Source organism: Danio rerio, chromosome 5 (genome assembly GCF_049306965.1).
Source record: "Danio rerio strain Tuebingen ecotype United States chromosome 5, GRCz12tu, whole genome shotgun sequence".
Classification (NCBI taxonomy): domain Eukaryota; kingdom Metazoa; phylum Chordata; class Actinopteri; order Cypriniformes; family Danionidae; genus Danio; species Danio rerio.
Genome location: NC_133180.1, coordinates 75,955,874 through 75,976,620, shown reverse-complemented (window position 1 = coordinate 75,976,620; position 20,747 = coordinate 75,955,874). Strand labels below are relative to the sequence as shown.

Sequence of the window (20,747 nt, the reverse complement as noted above, 5' to 3'; positions counted from 1 at the left end):
AAAGGATCCTACATTTACGGTATAGGCCTCTTGAAACACAAAGCACTACTGCATTTAAGCTTGGTAGACAGTATTTTTGATTTAGATGTGTTGTGTTTGTTTCTGTGTGAACAAAATAGTATATTTAGCTTCACTTTTGGGAGATGCGGTGGCTCAGTGGTTATGACTGTCACCTTACAGCAAGAAGGTTGCTGGCTGAGTCCCGGCTGGGCCTGTTGGCATGTGGAGTTTGCATTTTCTCCCAATGTCAGTGAGGGTTTCCTCCGGGTGCAACGGTTTCCCCAACAGTCCACAGACATGCGCTATAGGGGAATTGGGTGAACTAAACTGGCCATAGTGTATGAGTGTGTGAATGTACGAGTGTATGGGTGTTTCCCAGAACTGGGTTGCATCTGGAAGGGCATCCGCTGTGTATGCTGGAATAATTGGCGGTTCATTCCGCCGTGGCGGAATAGAGACTAAGCTGAAGGAAAATAAATAAATGAGTGTTTCACATTTTATAAAACATCGACATGAGACATCGACATGTTGTGAATGTCATGAATAAGCTGAACGTTCATATTGAAGATATTAAGACAATATTTTGAGCTGGTTTGATGAATGGCATGTTTTAAAACTCTTTTAAACTGTGTTTAAATGCTATTAATGTGTATATATTTAGTGTGTATTTGGTTAAACTGGGATTTGTTTTCCCATTTATTCAGTCATTCATTTTCTTTTTGGCTTATAGTATCTTAATTAATTTGGTGTCGCCACATCGGAATTAACCACCAACTAATCCAGCATATGTTTTACACAGCTGATGTCCTTCCAGTCGCAGCCCATTACCAGGAAACACCCATTCACTCTCATTCACACACATGCACTATGGACAATTCCTAATTCCCCTATAGCGCATGTGTTTGGACTGTGGGGGTAACACGGAGCAACCAGAGGAAACCCATGCCAACACGGGGAACGCCAACATGCAAACTCCACACAGAAACGCCAACTGACCCAGCTGGGACTCGAATCAGCGACCTTCTTGCTGTGAGGCGACAGTGCTAACCACTGAGCCATCATGTCTCCCTTTTTATATTTATTTAATTTTTACAATTTAATACATTTTTATGCATTTATTTATTATGTTAATTGTATTAGAAAAAAAAATATATATAATGTTTTAATCCAAGATTTCTGAAAATACTTCACTGATTTATATTATGGATATAATTTTGGCTTTTACTTGACACTGACCTGCAAACAATATAAATTAAATCATTTAATTATTTAATTTAATTTAATTTAATTAATTTAATATTTTATTTATTTATTTGTTTATTTGTTTATTTTTATTTATTTATTGTATTTTTTTTCTTTTGTTTATTTATTTATTATTGTGTTTTTAGATTCAGATTTTTCAGATTTTTATTATGGTTATAATTTAGTTTTTTACTAAACACTGACCTGCAAACAATGTTTTTTATTTATTTATTTATTTACATTTATATATAATTTAATTTAATATTATTTTATTTTAATTATTATTATTATTATTTTTTAATGTTGTCTTTTTCAACACAGATTTATGTTATGGATTTTGGTTTTTACTAAATACTGACCTGCACACCAACACGGGGAGAACATGCAAACTCCACACAGAAATGCCAACGAACCCAGCCAAGGCTTAAACCAGCAGCAACCTTCTTGCTGTGAGGCGATCGTGCTACCCACTGCGCCACCGCGAAGCCGTTATTATGAATTTTACATTTTAACAAATGTTGGTTTCGTTTTTGATGTTGTTGTTGTTGTTTAATCAAACAAACAGAAGAAACAGTAAAAGCAAAAAACTAGTACACAGTAAAAAAAATGATGAAAAGACAAGACAACAAATATTTTCAAGCTGATTTAAATCATTTAAGTTAATCAGGTTTCAGCTAAGTTTTAGTTTAACCTCATATTTTCATTCAGTTTCATATGTAAGCTGAGATGACTAGAAAAGTTAACATGATTCGACTAAAGAAATTAAGTCAGCAAGATTTTTTCGCAGTGTAAGTACTATTGTTAGTCAGTTAAGAGTTAACCAAACAGATCAAATAAGACATATAAAGTCTGAACCCAGCAGCTCTAGAATGAATCACAACACTACATTTATTTGATGTGACATTATGCAGCAAAATGCAATAAGACTGTATGCATAAAATATAGTCGTCAGGCAGAATGATGCACGCTTCAAAACAGGTGAGTCCAGTGTTTACCCCTGAAGTGAGCCACTTTATTTATAGACTCAGCGACTGTGAATGTGGCGCTGCTGTGTTGAAGAGGAAGTGATGCGTCATGGTTTGTGCCTCCAGAGGGGTTTCCTTTCTCAAAAGCCCTAGCCGTTTGTTTTCAACAATTAATGAGATACCATTATGTGATTATTATGCATGTGTAAGAGAAATGTAATACGGGACTAAAGGCTTATAGCGCATTACCAGTGCTGATATACAGCAATAGCACACTGCTACTCGTGGGATATTGCGTTTATACAGCAGTTCGACGGCACAATCTTGTACATAAAAAAGAAAATCAAACACAGAGAGTCTAAAACCCTTTTGTATTAGGAACTGCTTTCTTCCGCCATTCATTCACATCTGCAGCTGACATCAGAACAGCAGAAACCATTACTAATTCACCAACGTCACTTTAGAACTAGTGTTTGAATGATTCTCTATAGTGTGAAGCAGCGCTTCTGGTGTGTGACCCCCTTAAGGTGATGACAAATTTTGCTCACATTTTAAGATTATAAGGCTGAATGTGACATGAAATGTCATCCGTCTACAGAGATTTCCCACCAGACTGCTGTTGTGTTTGCGATAAGGAGGGACGAGGCTGAATCCAACTCCTTATTTCTTCTTTTTGACTGCTGCAAATAAGACTATTTGACTATTTGCTGGCTGCCCAGCATCCTCTATTAACAAACTTCAATTAGTACAAAATGCAGCAGCCAGAGTTCTGACCAGGTCTAGAAAATACGATCATATCACCCCAATTTTATCCTCCTTACACTGGCTGCCTGTTAAGTTTCGTATTGAATTTAAAACATTACTTCTCACCTATAGAGCTTTAAATAATCTAGCTCCTGTTTATCTAACCAACCTTCTGTCTCGCTACAATCCAACTCGCTCTTTAAGATCTCAAAACTCAGGGCTTCTGGTAGTACCTAGAATAGTAAAATCGAGTAAAGGAGGTCGAGCCTTCTCTTTCATGGCTCCTACACTCTGGAATAGCCTTCCTAATAACGTCCGAGGCTCAGACACACTCTCCCAGTTCAAAACTAGATTAAAGACCTATCTGTTTAGTAAAGCATACACTCAGTGCATCACCTAGCGGGTTCCACACAGGCTTCTGCATCTTGCTTATATACACTATGAACAGCAGCTACGCTAATTATTCTCTTTATTCTCTATTTTCACCTGGGGATACTCATCCTGAGGTCCTCAGATTATGCGGAGTCACTGATTGGATCCAAGACCAGCGACGTGATGATCCCAAGGTTTCCATATTCAGGACCAGGCCATATCCTGAGCTGCTGCTGCGCTGATGGTCATGGAAATGGAGAACATGAGATTGATTCCAGCGACGCTCCAGGGACAGACGAGTCTTCGCTGAGGCCATCTTACAGCCCACTGCGGTGACTGAAGCTCTGCACAAGACTTTTGGCCAGCGGAGAAATTAAAATGGTCGTGCCCAACTGAGTCTGGTTCTCTCAAGGTTTTTTTTCTTCACTCCCATCAGGTGAAGTTTTTTTCCCTCTCCGCTGTCGCCACTGCCTCGCATGGTTCAGGATTGGTAGAGCTACGCATCGATGAATTTGCTCTTCAGTGTTTGAACTCTCAGTAATGATTAAATCACACTGAACTGAGCTAAACTGAACTGAACTGAACTTAAACACTAAAACCTGAACCACACTGTTCCAGTTACTATGACTATTTATGTGAAGCTGCTTTGACACAATCTACATTGTAAAAGCGCTATACAAATAAAGCTGAATTGAATTGAATTGAATTGACTCCATCCGGTCCACCTTAAAAACCACAAGGCTTACGTTTTTCAGCTTTTTATTCGCGCTCAAGAGAACACACTGAGCAAGGGCTTATTATGCGGTTCTGACGCCATCTTGTGGATAGTCAACGTAAACCGTCTTTGGCCGCCGAGGAGCTCTATGAAATTGTAAATATTTTAAAATATCTACTATTCTTACAAATAAACTGCATAGTTGCAATCTAAACAACTACATTCTCGACTAAAAAAAAGCCTTAAAATACATTTTGTTGACTAACAACAGTAATATTTGTCAAGCTGTAGCATCTCTGCTTGTTGCTTGCTGTTTGTGGGCGGAGTAATACACAAAGGTGAAGGGTGAAGAGGCCGTTGTGCGATGTTACTGGCAAAATAACGTTCACGGATATCATTCCAGAAACCAAGTAAAAAGACACCCCAATAAAGCAGCGTGAGGTTGTGGTAGAATTGTTGTGGTAGGTTGTGCATTTAAAAACACTATGGGCTGGGTTTAGGGAAGGGTGTTTGTTGGTCTGCCAATATCAAGCTGATATATTATGCACAACAAGCTGGATGTGAATATGCTCAGAAATGTACACGGCGCCCTCTAGTGGATTAATGAGAAATGGTATATGAGATAGTCTGCACTAGTATTTGAGATTTTCAGAAATGTACACGGCACCCTCTAGTGGATTTGTGAAAACAAAAACTGCAAGAAAATGTAGTCCAGGGTACATATTTCTTGGTTCTCAGAAATGTAGTCCTGAGCACAGATCGCTAATAAGCAACCCAGGTTCATTATTGATACGTACCCTTCTGGAAAGTGCCAAATATATCCTTGGAGCTACGTTTTTTGCAAGTTTTGTTTTCGTGAATACACCAGAGGCTGCTGCGTATGCTTTTTCAGTTCTCAAATTTCTCTCGCGAGTGCCATTTGCTCCTGCACTTCTTATGTAAATCCACCAGAGGCCGCTGTCGACTGACTGACTGATAAACCCCCACACATTCCCTTTCCTTAACCCAGGGCTGTCGAGCACCAGTGGGCCTCAGCGATCCCACAGGTAGGCCACAAGATAGCTTAAAATGAACTCTTAATATTATACTATAATTTTTGGATTGTATTATTAATATGCTATATTAAATTAAACAAAGTAAAGCACTTTCTCCAGTTCCCTGATTGATTACTTCAAACTCGGCGCAAAAACAGCCTCATGATCGCATCTGCAACTAGTAGGCAACACGTAAGGGGGTTCATTCACAAACTATGCGTGAAGTGAAAGTCTCTCTTTGTGTATTATTGTGTGAACTTAACTATTTAATATATCACACTTCTTATCAGTAAGATTCATCAAATGTATTAGTAATCATTTATTCCTGAACAAATGATAAAAGTTCAATACTTCCCTTTATCATTGCATCATTTGACCCCTGAGAAGCATCTGCAAAGCAATGATTTTTTGCATATCTGCTGCTGAAGTGTCAAATATACGAGATTTTGAGCAGATTGGTGTGTTTTGTGCGGGTACACTGACCTGCCACTGACCTGAATACAGCAGAGAGAGAGAGAGAGAGGCTTTAATCCTGATTATACACACATCATTCAATCCTCCAACATGTTGGAAAACACTCCACCATTCCCCATAATCTTTCAGCGTCTGACTGACACACATTCACTTCAGTAACAGCGTGCACACAACAACATACGGTGGAGTAAATGATCCTGAGCCTTTAAATGAAATCAAGACCGAAACACGTTTGCATGATCTAAATATAGCACCGAATATGTTTATATAAGTAAACTCCATCCATGATGTCAGCATCGCGTTATATTTTAGGAATTGACAATAATCCTGCATCGTTTTTTAGGCTCTGCTAGTGTTTCATTAAACCACGGTCAATCAATATGTCGAAGATTGACAAACACTTCAAATTTAAGGCTAATACTATGATCAAAATAGGGGTATGGAGCCCTTAACGGGACAAATAAAATCCAGAATGAACCAAAATATTAGATTGGCGCAGTAGGTAGTGCTGTCGCCTCACAGCAAGAAGGTCTCTAGGTCGCAGGTTCGAGCCTCGGCTGAGTGAGTTGCTGTTTCTGTGTGGAGTTTGCATGTTCTCCCATGCGTTCAGGTGCTCCGGTTTTCCCCAGAGATTGGTTGCGGCTGGAAGGGCATCCGCTGTATAAAAAAGTGCTGGACAAGTTGGCGGTTCATTCCGCTGTGGTGACCCCGGATTAATAAAGGGACTAAGCTGACAAGAAAATGAATGAATTAAACATTAAATTTCTACAATTGTTTCTATTAACAATTCTGTTAGCATATGATTAAGTCTGATTTAAATACATTAAAAAACACTCTAATTACATTTATCACACATTAAAATTTGCTCTGTAAAAAATGTCAATTAACAGTTTCTGCATTTTGTGTTTTCTGTTTATTTACAGTTGTGAATTGCATTATGGGATAATTTCTGCTCTGTCCACTTTTGATGCTGAAAATTCAACTCTACAGTTTAACAAAGCAACTTTTATTGACATTTTAGTAGTTTGAAATAATATAGTGTATAATATAGAGAGGAATAAGTCGGTAAAATAACAAAAAATGCACTGGCAGTTTATTACAAGGTGTTTGTAGCGTAATATACAACACCAACCCAGACAATATAGCACTACAAACTATTAAAAATATAAATAAAAGTCACTTATATTAAGGTTAAAAGTTGTTGGAAGAAAGATCAAGATCACATAACACAATTTAAAAGCATAAATAAATGGGGAAAATGTTACAAATGTTTGACGAGTATTAGTCTTCTAATATTTTCCAGTGCATTTTACAATACAATAGAAGAAGTGATCATTGAGGTTGTGCTGTAGAATCAGCTTGGCTTCCTGATAAGCACAATAGTGACCTCAAGTGGTGATCTGGAGTCACAGCAAATCGCTCTGAACTGTTTGTGTACTGATTCAAATGTTTCGTACAACTATTAATCAGTATAAACTCCTTGTTTAGATTCAAACTTCTATTTTTTGTATTATAAAAAATAATAACTTCTTGTTGTTGTTATTGTTATTATTACTGACCTATTTATTGCAGCATATAAAAAATGTAAAAAACGCTGGGTTCCACACAATTCCTTTAGGTTGCCTCAACGCTCAACAAAGTTGTTTTTACGAATGTAAGTGGAGTGAACATAAAACTAAATAATTGTGTTGATTCAGCTCTTTTTAAATAAGTACAGCAGGACAAATAAGTATTGAACACCTTACCATTTTTCTGAGAAAATATTTCTAAAGGGGCCATTGACTTTAAATTTTTAAGTCGACCAAAAAAAAATCCAGATATGCAGAGGAAACAAATCTAATTAGTTTACTAATGAAGTTCTGTGTAGTAAAATAAAATGACACAGAGAAAAAGGTATTGAACACATGAAGAACGGGAGGTGTAGAAAAGCAGTGAAAGCCCAGACAGCAGCTGAAATCTCTTAGTAGTTCCTCCTTCCTCAGTGTAAATGAATATCAGCTTCTTCAGTCCAACATCTACATTAGCAGGAGGATGAAGATGAACCAGGGTGGACATTTCAGCAAGACAGTGATCCAAAACACAGCCAAGGAGGCTCTCAGATGCTTTCAGAGAAAGAAAATCAAGCTGTAGAATGGCCCAGCCATTCATCAGCTTTAATTTTGCTATTAGACTGATAATGATGATATTAAAAATACTAGCATTTATCGGCCAATATCGGTATGGCAGCAGATATATCACGTGTTAAAGAACTTAATCGATATACCGATAACTTTTTAAATTTGGATGCCGATTGCTGATATATAGGTGTAAATAGTACAATTCTTTATTTTCAATTTTGCTTTAAGACTGATTATGATATTATTGAATAAATTAGCATTTATCGGCCGATATCGGTATGGCAGCTGGTATATTATTTGTTAAGAACTGCTTTAATTGTGTATTTCTAAACTACGTGTAATGCCCTGGATGGAGGAAATAATTTTTAACTGATATACCGATAACTCTTTAAATTTGGAGGCTGATTGCTGATATATGTGTAAATAATACACAATTCATCAGCTTTAATTTTGTTATCGGAGTAATAATGATAATATTAAAAATAACAGCATTTATCGGCCGATATCGGTATGGCTGCCGATATTTCATGAATGATTTCGATTCCAGAAATCAAGGCATTTTAAATGAGATGCAATTCAATCAATCAATATCTGAGCTCTTTTTCTAGTTTGGTTTTATTCCAATTTATTCCAGACTGCATAAAATAATCCAACTGAGTGTATAAAAAGTGACATTATTCATATTTTGTGCTCCTTCCCCAGTATATATTTTCAATGATTGTCTCTCTTCTAGACAGACTTAACAACAGAAATAACAATTTCCTACAAGTGAGGCCAAGAAACATTAAACAGAAGTGAATTACAGAGATGATAAGCATTGATAAAAGGCACGTTGTCATAAATAAAACACCTCGAATCTCTTGATGGTTATGGATTGATGGTGTAATAAATTACAAATGTATTATTAATCGTCTACAGGCTGTCATGAAGTCCTGCTAAGCTATAAAACTTCACTGAAAGTCTGCAAATGAGTACATTTATACTTGCAAATCAAAGTGAAAGAGAAAGAAAAAAACATGCCTTCAAATACAGTACACAAGAAAACATTGGATGACGTGATATTAAAGGGGCAGTTCACCTCAAAATGAACATTTATTTACACACACTCATGCCGTTCTCAACTTTTTGTTATGGTTTTGTTTTCTGTTTGAACACAAATGAAGATATACTGAAGAATGCTGGGACAAACAGCCATTAACATTCACAGTAAACACATAAAATACTATTAAAGTCAATGTTTTATTTAACATTCTTCAGTATATCTTTCTGTTAAACACAAAGGATGATATTCTGAAGATTAGGGGGGGGTGCAATTGACTCCAATAGTATTTTTGTTGTTGTTTTTACTATGTATGTTAATGTATGTTTCTTAACACATTCTACAGTATGTCTGTCTTTAAATTCAACAGAAGAAAGAAACTCAGGTTTAGAACAAGTTGAGGACGAGCAAACAATGACAGAATTAAATTTTTGGATGAACTGTTCCTTTAAGACGGGTGTCAAACTCAATTCCTGGAGGGCCGCAGCCCTGCACAGTTTAGTTCCAACCCTGCTTCAACACACTTACAGGTAGTTTTCAAACAAGCCTGAAGGACTCAATTAGTTTGATCAGGTGTTTTTAATTAGAGTTGGAACTAAACTGTGCAGAGCTGCTGCCCTTAAGGAATCGAGTTTGACATCCCTGCTTTAAGAAGTAGTATTGTCACAATACTGGAATTCAATACCAATTCAACATCCCGCTATCATTTGAGCGCATTCTTAAACAGTGCTGATTTGCCATTGTGTTCACATGCTCAACAGAAATGACTGTGATTGGCCGTGAAGGTCATCAGTTCACCAAACTCACCGCTGTTTACTGAGTGCAAATACAGATACAGGGACACTGGAGTGTTTTAAAGCAGTGAAGATCAGCTGGTCTGTTTACAAGCTGACATACGAGCAATCCGCTGATGAATCGACTGATCTTCACAGCTTTAAAGTGCTCCAGTGTCCCTATATTTGAGGTTACACTCAGTAAACAGCCTTGTACATTTATATTTGTAAATGAAAGAGAAGAAAAAAACAAGCCATTAGGGGCAGTTCACCTAAAAATGTACATTTATTTACTCACACTCAAGCAGATCTCGACTTTTAATAAGGGTTTCTACTTTCTGTTGAACACAAATGAAAATACACTGAAGAATGCCTGGACAAAACAGCCATTAACATTCATAGTAAACACATAAAATACTATTAAAGTCGATGTTTTATCCAGCATTCTTCAGTATATCTTTCTGTTGAACACAAATGCAGATATTCTGAAGATTGCCTGGCTTTAATAGTACTTTTTTGTTTTTACTATGGAGTTTAATGGCTGTTTTTCAATGCATTCTTTAGTATGTCTGTCTTCGTGTTCAACAGAAGAAACTCAAGTGGAGGATGAGCAAACAATGACAGAATTCAAATTCATGATTGAACTGTCCCTTTAAGAAGTAACATTTGACGCGTTCTTTAACAGCGATGATTTGCTATTGTGTTCACATGCTCAACAGAAATGACTGTGATTGGCCGTGAAGGTCATCAGTTCACCGAACTCACCGCTGTTTACTGAGTGTAACCATAGATACAGGGACACTGGAGTGTTTTAAAGCAGTGAAGATCAGCTGGTCTGTTTACAAGCTGACATACCAGCGATCCGCTGATGAATCGACTGATCTTCACAGCTTTGAAACGCTCCAGTGTCCCTGTATCTATGGTTACACTCAGTAAACAGTGGTGAACTGATGACCTTCACAGCCAATCACAGTCATTTCAGTTGAGCAAGTGAACACAATGGCAAATCAGCACTTTTAAGGACGCACTCAACAGAGCTCAAATGTGACCGGGAAATGGACGTTTTTAAAATTTCAGTATTGATTAGGATTCCAGTATCATGACAACACTATTAAGAAGACAAAACCTTCAGAAGTAGAACTGAGGCGTTTTACCAACTGTAACACTGGGTTTCTATTATGATCACGTCCTTCTGTGTAAAACAACCTACAATGTTTTTGAGATTGGTTTTCCAGCACTGGATCAGTCTCTTCCTCGTTATGCAATGACGGATAAATCGAACGATCCTCCATTAAGTACAATCAAAAAGCCTTTACTTATTAGTCTCATTTAACATGAGAAAAGGCAACCGTACACTGTAAACGAGTGCGAGGGAGCGCTGTGTAATGACACACGCACACACACGAGCTGTAAATGTCTGAGTGAGGTCAATCATCTGCAAAAGTGATGCGCCCAGGCCCTTCACTCTTCATCCAGCGCCGGTAGCGTTTCCATCGCGAGTCTGTGGCCATCTTCATCTTCATCTCCTCCTCCTGCTCCTTTTTATAAGCCTTTGAGAAACACACAAACGTGAGGAGTCAGTCTGAACACTAACGTACTGACACACACACTCAATAAAAACATGTGAAAGTGAAAGTCGTCACGCATATTGGCATATACTGTTGAATCAGAATTATTCGCCCCCTCTATATTTTTTATGTTTAATGGAGAGTAGATTTTTTTCAACACATTTCTAAACATAAGTTTTAATAACTAATTTCTAATAACTGATTTATTTTATCTTTGCCATATTGACAATAAATAATATTTGACTAGATATTTTTCAAGACTTGGGTTCATTAGGGTAAAATTAGGGCAATTAGGCAAGTCATTGTATAACAGCGGTTTGTTTTGTAGACTAATATATAATACTATTTTTAAAATATTTTTAAAAAATTAAGAACTGCTTTTATTCTAGCTGAACTACAACAAAATAGACTTTCTCCAGAAGAAAAAATATTATCAGACATGCTGTGAAAAAATCCTGAATCTGTTCAACAATATTTGGGAAATATTTGAAAAATAAATTCACAGGAGGACAAATAATTTTGATGTCAACTGTATATATAGGCAGTATATAGACTACTAGCTGACTAATAAAGGTGTGTGAAGAAATTTGGACACCCTATTGAATAAATTTCATAGTTTTCAGGATATAAGGGGAAAAAAACTATATGACCATTAGTGTTGGTCATTTAAGGTTATTTTTTTAATTAGGAGCTGACAAAGACCAGATAACTTTTGGTTTCTTGGTATGGAAAACAAACATTTTATAGGGTGTCATAACTTTTTCAGTGATTCTTAATAAGACTTAAATTATTTACAAAAAGAATCATATAATCTTGAAGCTTACGATTACATTTTGTTAAATTAGAAATGTATTTACAATGAATTCATATTTTAAATATTTAATATTAATGATAATGTTTAGATTGCTGTTTTAATAATGTGCTAGCTCACACTTCTGAGCCTGTCACTCAATTAGCATAATATATAAAATCAAATGTGCGTATATATATATATATATATATATATATATATATATATATATATATATATATATATATATATATATATATATATATATATATATATATATACTTATTTATACAACAGTTCTTTCTGGTTCTTAAATCTGATTGGCTGACAGCCGTGAGATATTTTGCCAGTAACAGCACACAAAGGCCTCTTTAACTTTGTGTATTACTCCGCCCACAAACAAGCAGAGAGACACTACATTTTGACAAACATTCCTGCTGTTAGGCAACAAAATGTACTTTTTTAGGCTATTTAAGTCAAGAATGTAGTTGTTTAGATTGCAACTCTGCAATTTATTTACAAGGATAGTGCCTATTTTTAAATATCATATCTGAGAGACAGCGTGTTGATGTCAATTAGTCAAAGACAGTTGTAGTTTTCTATTCACAAGATTGCGCCAGGACCGCATAATAAGCTTAGAAGATTAAAACTGTTAAGCGTGAATAAGAAGCGGAAAAACGGAAGCGTCACGGTTTTTAAGGTGGACCGAAAAGAGCTAATGAGAAGCTGCGAATAAGAGGTTGGATTCATCCTCGTTCCTCTTTAACGCAAACACAACAGCAGTCTGGAATGGCTGCGCTGCTTTTTTTCGGGGTTAATTATTGTGATCTCCCGATTGCACCAAAGAAATATAGAGGAATCTCTGTAGACCAGGGGTGGCCAATCCTGTTCCTGGAGATCTACCTTCCTGCAGTTTCAGTTGCTACCCTTATCAAACACACCTGTCTGTAATTATCAAGTGGATTTCAGGTCCTAATTAATTGGTTCAGGTGGGTTTGATCAGGGTAGGAGCTGAACTGTATAGGAAGGTAGATCTCCAGGAACAGGATTGAGCACCACTGCTGTAGACTGATGGCATTTCACACCGTTCAACCTCATAATCTTAAAATGCAAAGTAAAATCACCTGTTTTGTCTTCATTTTAGACATTACGCTAGAGAATCATTCAAACACTAGCTCTAAAGTGACGTTAGAGAAGTAACAAGGGTTTCTGCTGTTCTGAAATCACCTACAGACGTGAATGAACGACGGAAGAAAGTAGTTCCTCTTACAAAAGCGTTTTTGAGACTCTCCATGTTTGATTTTCTTTTTTATACACATGATTATGCCATCGAACTGTTGTATAAATGCAATATCATACGAGTAGCAGTGTGATATGGCTGTAAATCGTCACTGGCGGGACACTAAGGCACTCGGCCTACTTTATTTCACATGTTTATAAATGTCCTTCTTGTTTTTCTTGTGCTGATATGTATGCATGCATGTACCCCTGAGCTCCTTTTAACCACAAAAAAAATTCCTTGTGTGTCTGCGCACACATAAATCTCCTTCTGACTCTGAGAAAAGAGAAATCATCTCAAACCTCGTAATTCTCCTTGATCCAGAGCTGCTGCTTAAGGAACGTCTCTATCAGGCTGTTCTCCAGACTGTCGAACTGAGCCTGAGACATCTTCATGTACTTGCGGATGATGTAAAGTCTCTCCTCCTCTCCATACTCCTCTCCGCGAATGGTGAAACGGTAAAACCATGAGAAATTCCACGCCACGTATGTGCACAGATGGTACGGGAACAGAACAATTTTACACAGCAGAATGTCAGACACATTGGGTTTCTGATAGCCGCCCTTGATGTCTATTTTATTCTTGATGATGTCTCGAATGATCTGCTCCTCTTCCTCTCGGATCTCCTCTTTGGATCGCCGGTTTTTGCCCTTCTCTTTGGTTCTGTTCAGCAGACCCTGCTGCTTGGCCAGTTCTGTAGCCTGGATGCGATATTTGGGAACGGTCATAAGGTAGTTGATGGCTTCTGTGTAGCTGCTCCACCAGCTGTAATACTGCACACACACATAAACACTTCTGTGAGGCCTACGGTTATTCAATCTGAAGGTACCTTTAGATTAATCAAATAATAACTTGAGTTAATGCACATTTTCATACATCATTCATATTGATCTTTCAGAAATTACTTACAAAATCAGTTTAAATGAGAAAAAAATAATAATTGGAGAAATTGATGGCACTCTAGGCCAGAGTTTAACAGAAGATGGCACTCTAGGCTAGGCTCATTTTGAACAGCATACAATACTAGTTAAAAACTAGACTAGAGCAACATCAGCTGGAAATAAACTAGCCTAGATCACTATCTGCCGATAAAAATAACTAGCTTAGAGTGCTATCTGCACTTAAAAAGTAGCCTAGAGCACCATCCGCTTTTGGGAAAACTAGCCTGCAAAAGTCATTTGCTGTAAAACAAAAAAATAAATAAAATAAAATAAAAAAATAACCTAGAGTGCCATCTGCTGTTAAAAACTAGCCAAGAGAACCATCTGCTGATAAAAAAAACTAGCCTAGAGCACCATCTCCTGGTAAAAACTAGCCTAGATCGCCATCTGTTGGTAAAATCTAGCCTAGAGTGCCATCTGCTGGTAAAAACCAGCCTAGAGCGCAACATGCTGGTAAAAAAATACTAGTCTAGAGCTCCAACTGCTGGTAAAAACTAGCATAGATCACGATCTCCTGGTAAAAACTAGCTTAGATCGCCAACTGCTGGTAAAAACTAGCCTAGAGCACAGTCTGCTGGTAAAATCTAGCCTAGAGTGCCATCTGCTGGTAAAAACCAGCCTAAAGCCCAACATGCTGGTAAAAAAATACTAGTCTAGAGCACCATCTGCTGGTAAAAACTAGCCTAGAGCGCAACACGCTGGTAAAAAAAATACTAGCCTAGATCGCGATCTCCTGGTAAAAACTAGTCTAGAGCACCGTCTGATGGTAAAAACCAGCCTAGAGCACCGTCTGCTGGTTAAAATCTAGCCTAGAGCACCGTCTGCTGATAAAAACAAGCCTCGAGCACCGTCTGCTGGTAAAAACAAGCCTCGAGCACCGTCTGCTGGTAAAAACAAGCCTAGAGCACCGTCTGCTGGTAAAAACAAGCCTAGAGCACCGTCTGCTGGTAAAAACAAGCCTAGAGCACCGTCTGCTGGTAAAAACAAGCCTCGAGCACCGTCTGCTGGTAAAAACAAGCCTCGAGCACCGTCTGCTGGTAAAAACAAGCCTCGAGCACCGTCTGCTGGTAAAAACAAGCGTAGAGCACCGTCTGCTGGTAAAAACAAACCTAGAGCACCGTCTGCTGGTAAAAACAAGCCTAGAGCACCGTCTGCTGGTAAAAACAAGCCTAGAGCACCGTCTGCTGGTAAAAACAAGCCTAGAGCACCGTCTGCTGGTAAAAACAAGCCTAGAGCACCGTCTGCTGGTAAAAACAAGCCTAGAGCACCGTCTGCTGGTAAAAACAAGCCTCGAGCACAGTCTGCTGGTAAAAACTAACTTTAGTGCCATCTGCTGTTCTCAGAAAAATTCTCAAAAAAAATCTCAAACAATTTTTACAATTACCTAAAATTACAATGTATAATATATAAAAGCCATTTTTGTCCATTTTGTGTCACACATGTTCTGGTCACATTAAAGGGTAGGGAGTCTGGGGAGATATACAGATGCAAGTGAGCCAAAATAGATGTCCTGAACACTTTGTGATGAGAGATCTACTTACCTGAAACAATGAGATTGCACAAATAGTTACGAGAATCACTATCCTAACGTCTACTTTGGGAGCGAGTCTTCTCCTGTAGTAGGTGTAGTAGTGGCTGTAGTATTCCTCTGGGTGATCCAGCATATAGTCATAGTCCTTACGTAACTCTTCATCCTGAAAGCACAATATTTAAAAAATGTATTAATCTTATGCACAAAAAATGATGGTGAAGACAAATGCAATGTTTTAACGACGTTCTTTTTCTTTATAAGCATTGAAAATTTTACAATACTAGGGAGAAAAATTTTAAAAACTGTCAATGGAGGGACAGAGAGCTCCAGGATTTCATCTAAAATATCTTAATTAGTGTTCTGAAGAAGAACGATTGACTTACAACTTTGGAGCAACGTGAGGGTGAGTAATTAAATGATACAATTTTAGCTGCTATGATGTGTTAAACATTACTTTAAAAAAAAATTAAATGTAAACTAATATGCACGTCATTTACGGCTCGTTTCCAGTGAGTGGTACGGTACGGCACAGTTTTGTTCTGTACGCTTTTATGGTTGTTTACACTGTAAATCGAACCGTTCCACTTTTTCGGCACCCTTTCAAAAGGCTACCAAACCAAGGTTATTATAGTTAACGAAAACTAACGAAAAAACGAAAACTAAAATGTAAAATAATTGTCGTTAACTGAAATAAATACGACAGTTTTTTCAAAAACTAGAATTAACTAAAACTGTATTGCATACATACAAAACTAATTGAAACTAACTAGAATTACAGCAAAAACCTCCTTCGTTTTCGTATTTGTAAATGTATGTGATGCATAATCTTACTGTAAGCCTTTTAGAAGTAAATATAATCATGGAAACCTATGATAAAAATATCCTGATTTAAAAAAACCTGAAACTAATACTGAAACTAATAAAAACTAAAACTGAGACATTTTAAAATATAGAAACTAATAAAAACTAAGAAATTTACCTCTAAAACTAATTAAAACTAACTGAATTTGAAAACAAAAAGTCAAAACTAAATAAAAACTAAAACTAATAAAAAAAATCCAAAACTATGATAACCTTGTACCAAACTCGAGAAAGGGTACCTAAAGGCGGAGCTAGACATGCAACTGAACACTATTGGTTTACAGAGATACGTCATTCGCTTACGCAACAAGCCAGAATGAAAACAAAAGAGCAGCCATGTTTGAAATACACAGCAGAAGATTACAGCGGAATTATATATACATGTAATAACGAGTCATGGTCGACCCGGGCTCAAACAAACCTTAGAAGACATAAACTTCTTGAGCTGATGATAATAACGTGCGCCTGGTTATTGACAAGCTTCGGAAACCCGATTCTGCCAGACACTGACAAATGCAAGAGTGAAGCGCAGAAAAAAGGAGAAGCCGGGGAAAAAAGGAGCACATTATTTCTTCAGCAAACGTGAACAAACTGCCTTGTTTTATTTTTTATCATCACTTTCTGGACTAATATGAACTGGGAATGATGGAGTGACTCTCTAACAGAGTTAGAGTAACGTGCTGCTGAAGATTACACACACAGATGAGAGGTTTGCACTGACTGTAGGCTATATTTTGTGTTGTTTTGAACCGAATTAAGGACGAAATGTATGGTGTGTGTAGTTTTTCTGTAGTTGGTAACATATCAGAGACTGTAAGGCTCTGTATGTGTTCATATATGTTCATTTATTTTATTTAATATAATTACAGACATTACAGTAGGCTATTTCACACTGTCATTGATCTGCAGTTATAATCAAATCATGTTTATAGAAAGGTTAGTAATAAACATTTATACACAAGTATGTGTATAATGCATCTGTTTTGTGAGAAGTGCTTCTCATATATGACCCAAACAGCTTTACTGTAGACATTTGCTTGAGCGAGAATGATGTCGACTGAAATTTTCTATTATTCGCCACGGCCACTATTGGTACCCTTTTAGTAGTGGAAACGCAAGCCTGATAAAGGTTATCTGTACCAACATGTACCGTACCACTCAGTGGAAACGGGCCATTGGGGAATGTGCGCCATCATAGCTGAATCTGCATAGTCCCTCTATTCATTATTTACATTTCTGATGAAACTGGGCTGGAGTGACATCCAGATACAGATAAGAGAGTCAAAGCAACCCAGGTCAATACAGCCTGTGTGTACAAGATTCAAGTTTAGGGAAGTGAAGTTCCCCAATAAAGTTTCACTACATTAGTAAAGTTTACCAGCATGATAACAATGACAATGTTTAATAATACATTTATTTAACTTGAAAATTAGTTTAATAATATAATATTTTTCGTTTAAAATCTGCCTGAAAACAAAGTTGTTGTTTTTTTTTTGACAACACGGTTACAATTAAAATAGAATATTAAGTAGGGGCGGAGATTTATTTTTACGCTCATTTCATCATTTTCATCTTTCACTTGGATCAAGCTAATGGCTAGAGGGGCGTGGCTAAGCACATTTCGGCCAATCTGTCAAACGAACGTCATCAGCGAAAGACAGATTGATTTTTCACCTAAAGACCAGCAATGTGCACTAGCGAAATAAACATTATACATTTGATTTCATGCAGACTTTAATGCACATTCTCTCTGAAGTAAAAATTTACAGTAAAAAGTTGATGAAGAGAGATTAGGACAGAGTAGCTCCCCCACTTTTAAAAAACAGCCAATAGTCGGTGCAATAGCCTAGTGGTTAGTGCGCCGACATATGGTGCAATAGCACGTCAGGGCGTCGCGAGTTCAAATGCCGGCTCGTGATATTACCCTACCCCCTCTCTCTGTTTTGTTTTGAGGCATGTCAGATACTAGATAGCATTTGATAGCCTTTGAGAGCATTTGAGAGCATTTTATTATTATTAATTCAATGCCACAAAAACAAGAGGCAGTACATTTCATGTAGTTTTATAAAAAAGGAAAAAAATATATACTTTACATGAAGTTAAATGTTTTCAGAGCATTACATGTTTTCAGTGTTTTTTTGTTTTGTGATTGTTCTAAAAGATTTTCATATAATTTGAATTCATTCACAAAATGGGAAACGTTTGGTTTACACTGAGCCTACAGTTTCTTATGTGATATTTCTATGGTATTTCCCTAATAACAAATTTTAATAAATTAAATTAAAATATGTTGTCTTTTACAGTTCATATTCTCATTATCTGAGTAAAACAGTACATCAAATAAACAAATTTCTATCTTATACTCCATTTTATTTGATTTTTTAAATAAACAATTAAAAATCTTTTCAAAATATTTTTGAGTAAATGCAATGAAAAAATTATGCAAAATTGTTACTTTTTCTTGACTGGTCAGAAGATTTGATGAGATACTGAAGTATGAAGTGACGTGAAAAGAACCATTGACATATTTGGTGGAAAGCTGCAATCTTTTGGGTGTTTATATCATGTTTAACTGAGGTAAAGTTTGTTTTATATTCGCACATTCACAATTTCTCCTTAATACAATCATTTCGAAAAGGTATTCTTTGCCAATTCTAAATAAGGAAATCATATTAGCACCCAATGACTATCAAAGAACAACACTGTTAACAGGCAATTATAGTGTTAATGTTATTTTCAAGTCATACTTACATGCTAATTCAGACCGAGCAATTAAAGTACATTGTTAAACAATATAGGGACCGTTAAATTAACAAATGTGCAAATATAAAACCAAATTTACCTTAATTCGTGGTTATATCTTCTATATTTTTGCACACTATAGATATCACTAAAACTTACACACTGATACGAATATTTACAAAGTTAATATATGTAATTTCACCAGAACCTTTAAAATATCCCACAGACACTTGAAAGGAAACTTAAGGTTGTTTTCTAGCCTTACCTTAAGCGTCTCGTAAGCAGTGGCGACGAGCAGAAACTTTTGCTGGGCTGATTCCTGGGTGTCGTCGGTCTCCCCGGGCTGGAATCTGTCCGGGTGATACCTCCGCGCCAGCTGCCGGTACGCGCGTCCGAGCTCCGCTTTACTGACGTCGCGCGAAACTCCCAGCACATCATAACAGCTTTGAGTCCCGCAGTATAGTCCTTCAATGAGCGCGGAGACCGAGTGGAAACACAAAATAAACACAAGACAGATCCATAAAGTGAGTCTCAGCTCGATGGACGCGGCCATGTCAGCATTCTGAAGTTGCGGTCGCGTACTGATGACGTGTCGTACACGTGTTGAACAAGGCTCGACGTCAACTGACGCCTCATGAACAATTTGTGCAGAAATTTGTATTTTCATTTTCTAATAGAGAGTAAGCTGACTTTATTTCACTTCAGTTTTTTATTATGTTACGGTATTTATCAGCTCTGACCTCGAAGGCCCTTTATGCTTCTGACCCAAATCCAAAATCTTTTAATTTACGAATCTTGTGTTGCTTTTCTAATTTGACCAGTTACCATTACACAACCAAAACATTTTGTTGGAATAGACAAACTATATCACACACCCTAATGCTTTCCAAACTTTATACTAAATTAATTTTTGGGTGACTAGAAAGATTATTATTAATTAGCGTAACTATATAGGCTAGACTATAGTATAAGTACTATCATTATTATTTGCAAAATATTACAATAATATATTTAAAATTGTCAAAATAATTTGTTGTTGTCTAGTAAATACGTTAGATTAAGGGTGTTGGTATTGATAGGCTAACGTTGGCTAACACACTTTAGTTCATTTAAGAATGGTTGCATCATTTAAAAATATTTTATTTATTGATTTTATGCTTGAAAATATTTAGGTTTTTTGTTGGAGAAAATCAAGGCAGTCTTTAGTTTGAGTCTATGACACGCTAAACAAATTTACAGTAACCAAATATGTATTGCTATACACCCACAATGGCTCATTCTGAAAACGTAGCCCTATATACATTTCTGGAGATCGCGAATTAAGTATCCAGACACGTATGGTTGCATTTCGTTTTTCGCAGTTCCTTTTCTCGCTAACCAGCTGACCCCTTACCTGCATATAGACTGCTTTCCCGCTAGTTTGTCCGATAGCTCGACATGTACGTTGTTGGACTAGAGATGCAGAGCAGAGTTGACCACGATGACGGGTTTTCGAGTCTGACGAAGAACGGTTCCAGCAAACAGGTAAAACAAAAACAGAAGCCAAATAATAAAATAAGT

At 36.9% G+C, this 20,747-nt stretch overlaps 1 protein-coding gene across 3 annotated transcripts; it reads right to left on the bottom strand.

The window, feature by feature from the left end:
* Nucleotides 1–8,262: 8,262 nt before the first annotated feature.
* On the bottom strand, nt 8,263–19,770 carry dnajc25 (DnaJ (Hsp40) homolog, subfamily C, member 25). Of its 3 annotated transcripts, XR_012405684.1 has the most exons (5): nt 19,453–19,755; nt 15,595–15,747; nt 13,415–13,885; nt 10,403–11,025; nt 8,263–10,276 (listed from the first exon to the last, which is right to left on the bottom strand). XR_012405684.1 is itself a non-coding variant. In XM_073949677.1 (4 exons), exons 3-4 carry the CDS (start codon nt 13,838–13,840, stop codon nt 10,903–10,905), a joined length of 549 nt encoding a protein of 182 aa, XP_073805778.1. In that variant the 5' UTR covers nt 13,841–15,054; nt 15,202–15,747; nt 19,453–19,755; the 3' UTR covers nt 8,263–10,902. The 3 variants fall into 3 exon arrangements, 2 of the variants coding, with proteins under 2 accessions (XP_073805778.1, NP_001191956.1); XM_073949677.1 differs by having other exon boundaries at nt 8,263–11,025; nt 13,415–15,054; nt 15,202–15,747; NM_001205027.1 differs by lacking the exon at nt 8,263–10,276 and having other exon boundaries at nt 10,573–11,025; nt 19,453–19,770.
* Nucleotides 19,771–20,747: the final 977 nt, after the last annotated feature.

Excerpts from the sequence above, each read along its gene's own strand:
- dnajc25 (NM_001205027.1), bottom strand. The coding sequence starts at position 19,740 with ATGGCCGCGTCCATCGAGCTGAGACTCACTTTATGGATCTGTCTTGTG. Across the intron at positions 15,748-19,452 it reads CTGCTTACGAGACGCTTAAG|GATGAAGAGTTACGTAAGGA; the intron begins GTAAGGCTAGAA and ends TTGTGCTTTCAG. Across the intron at positions 13,886-15,594 it reads GTGCAATCTCATTGTTTCAG|TATTACAGCTGGTGGAGCAG; the intron begins GTAAGTAGATCT and ends GTGTGTGTGCAG.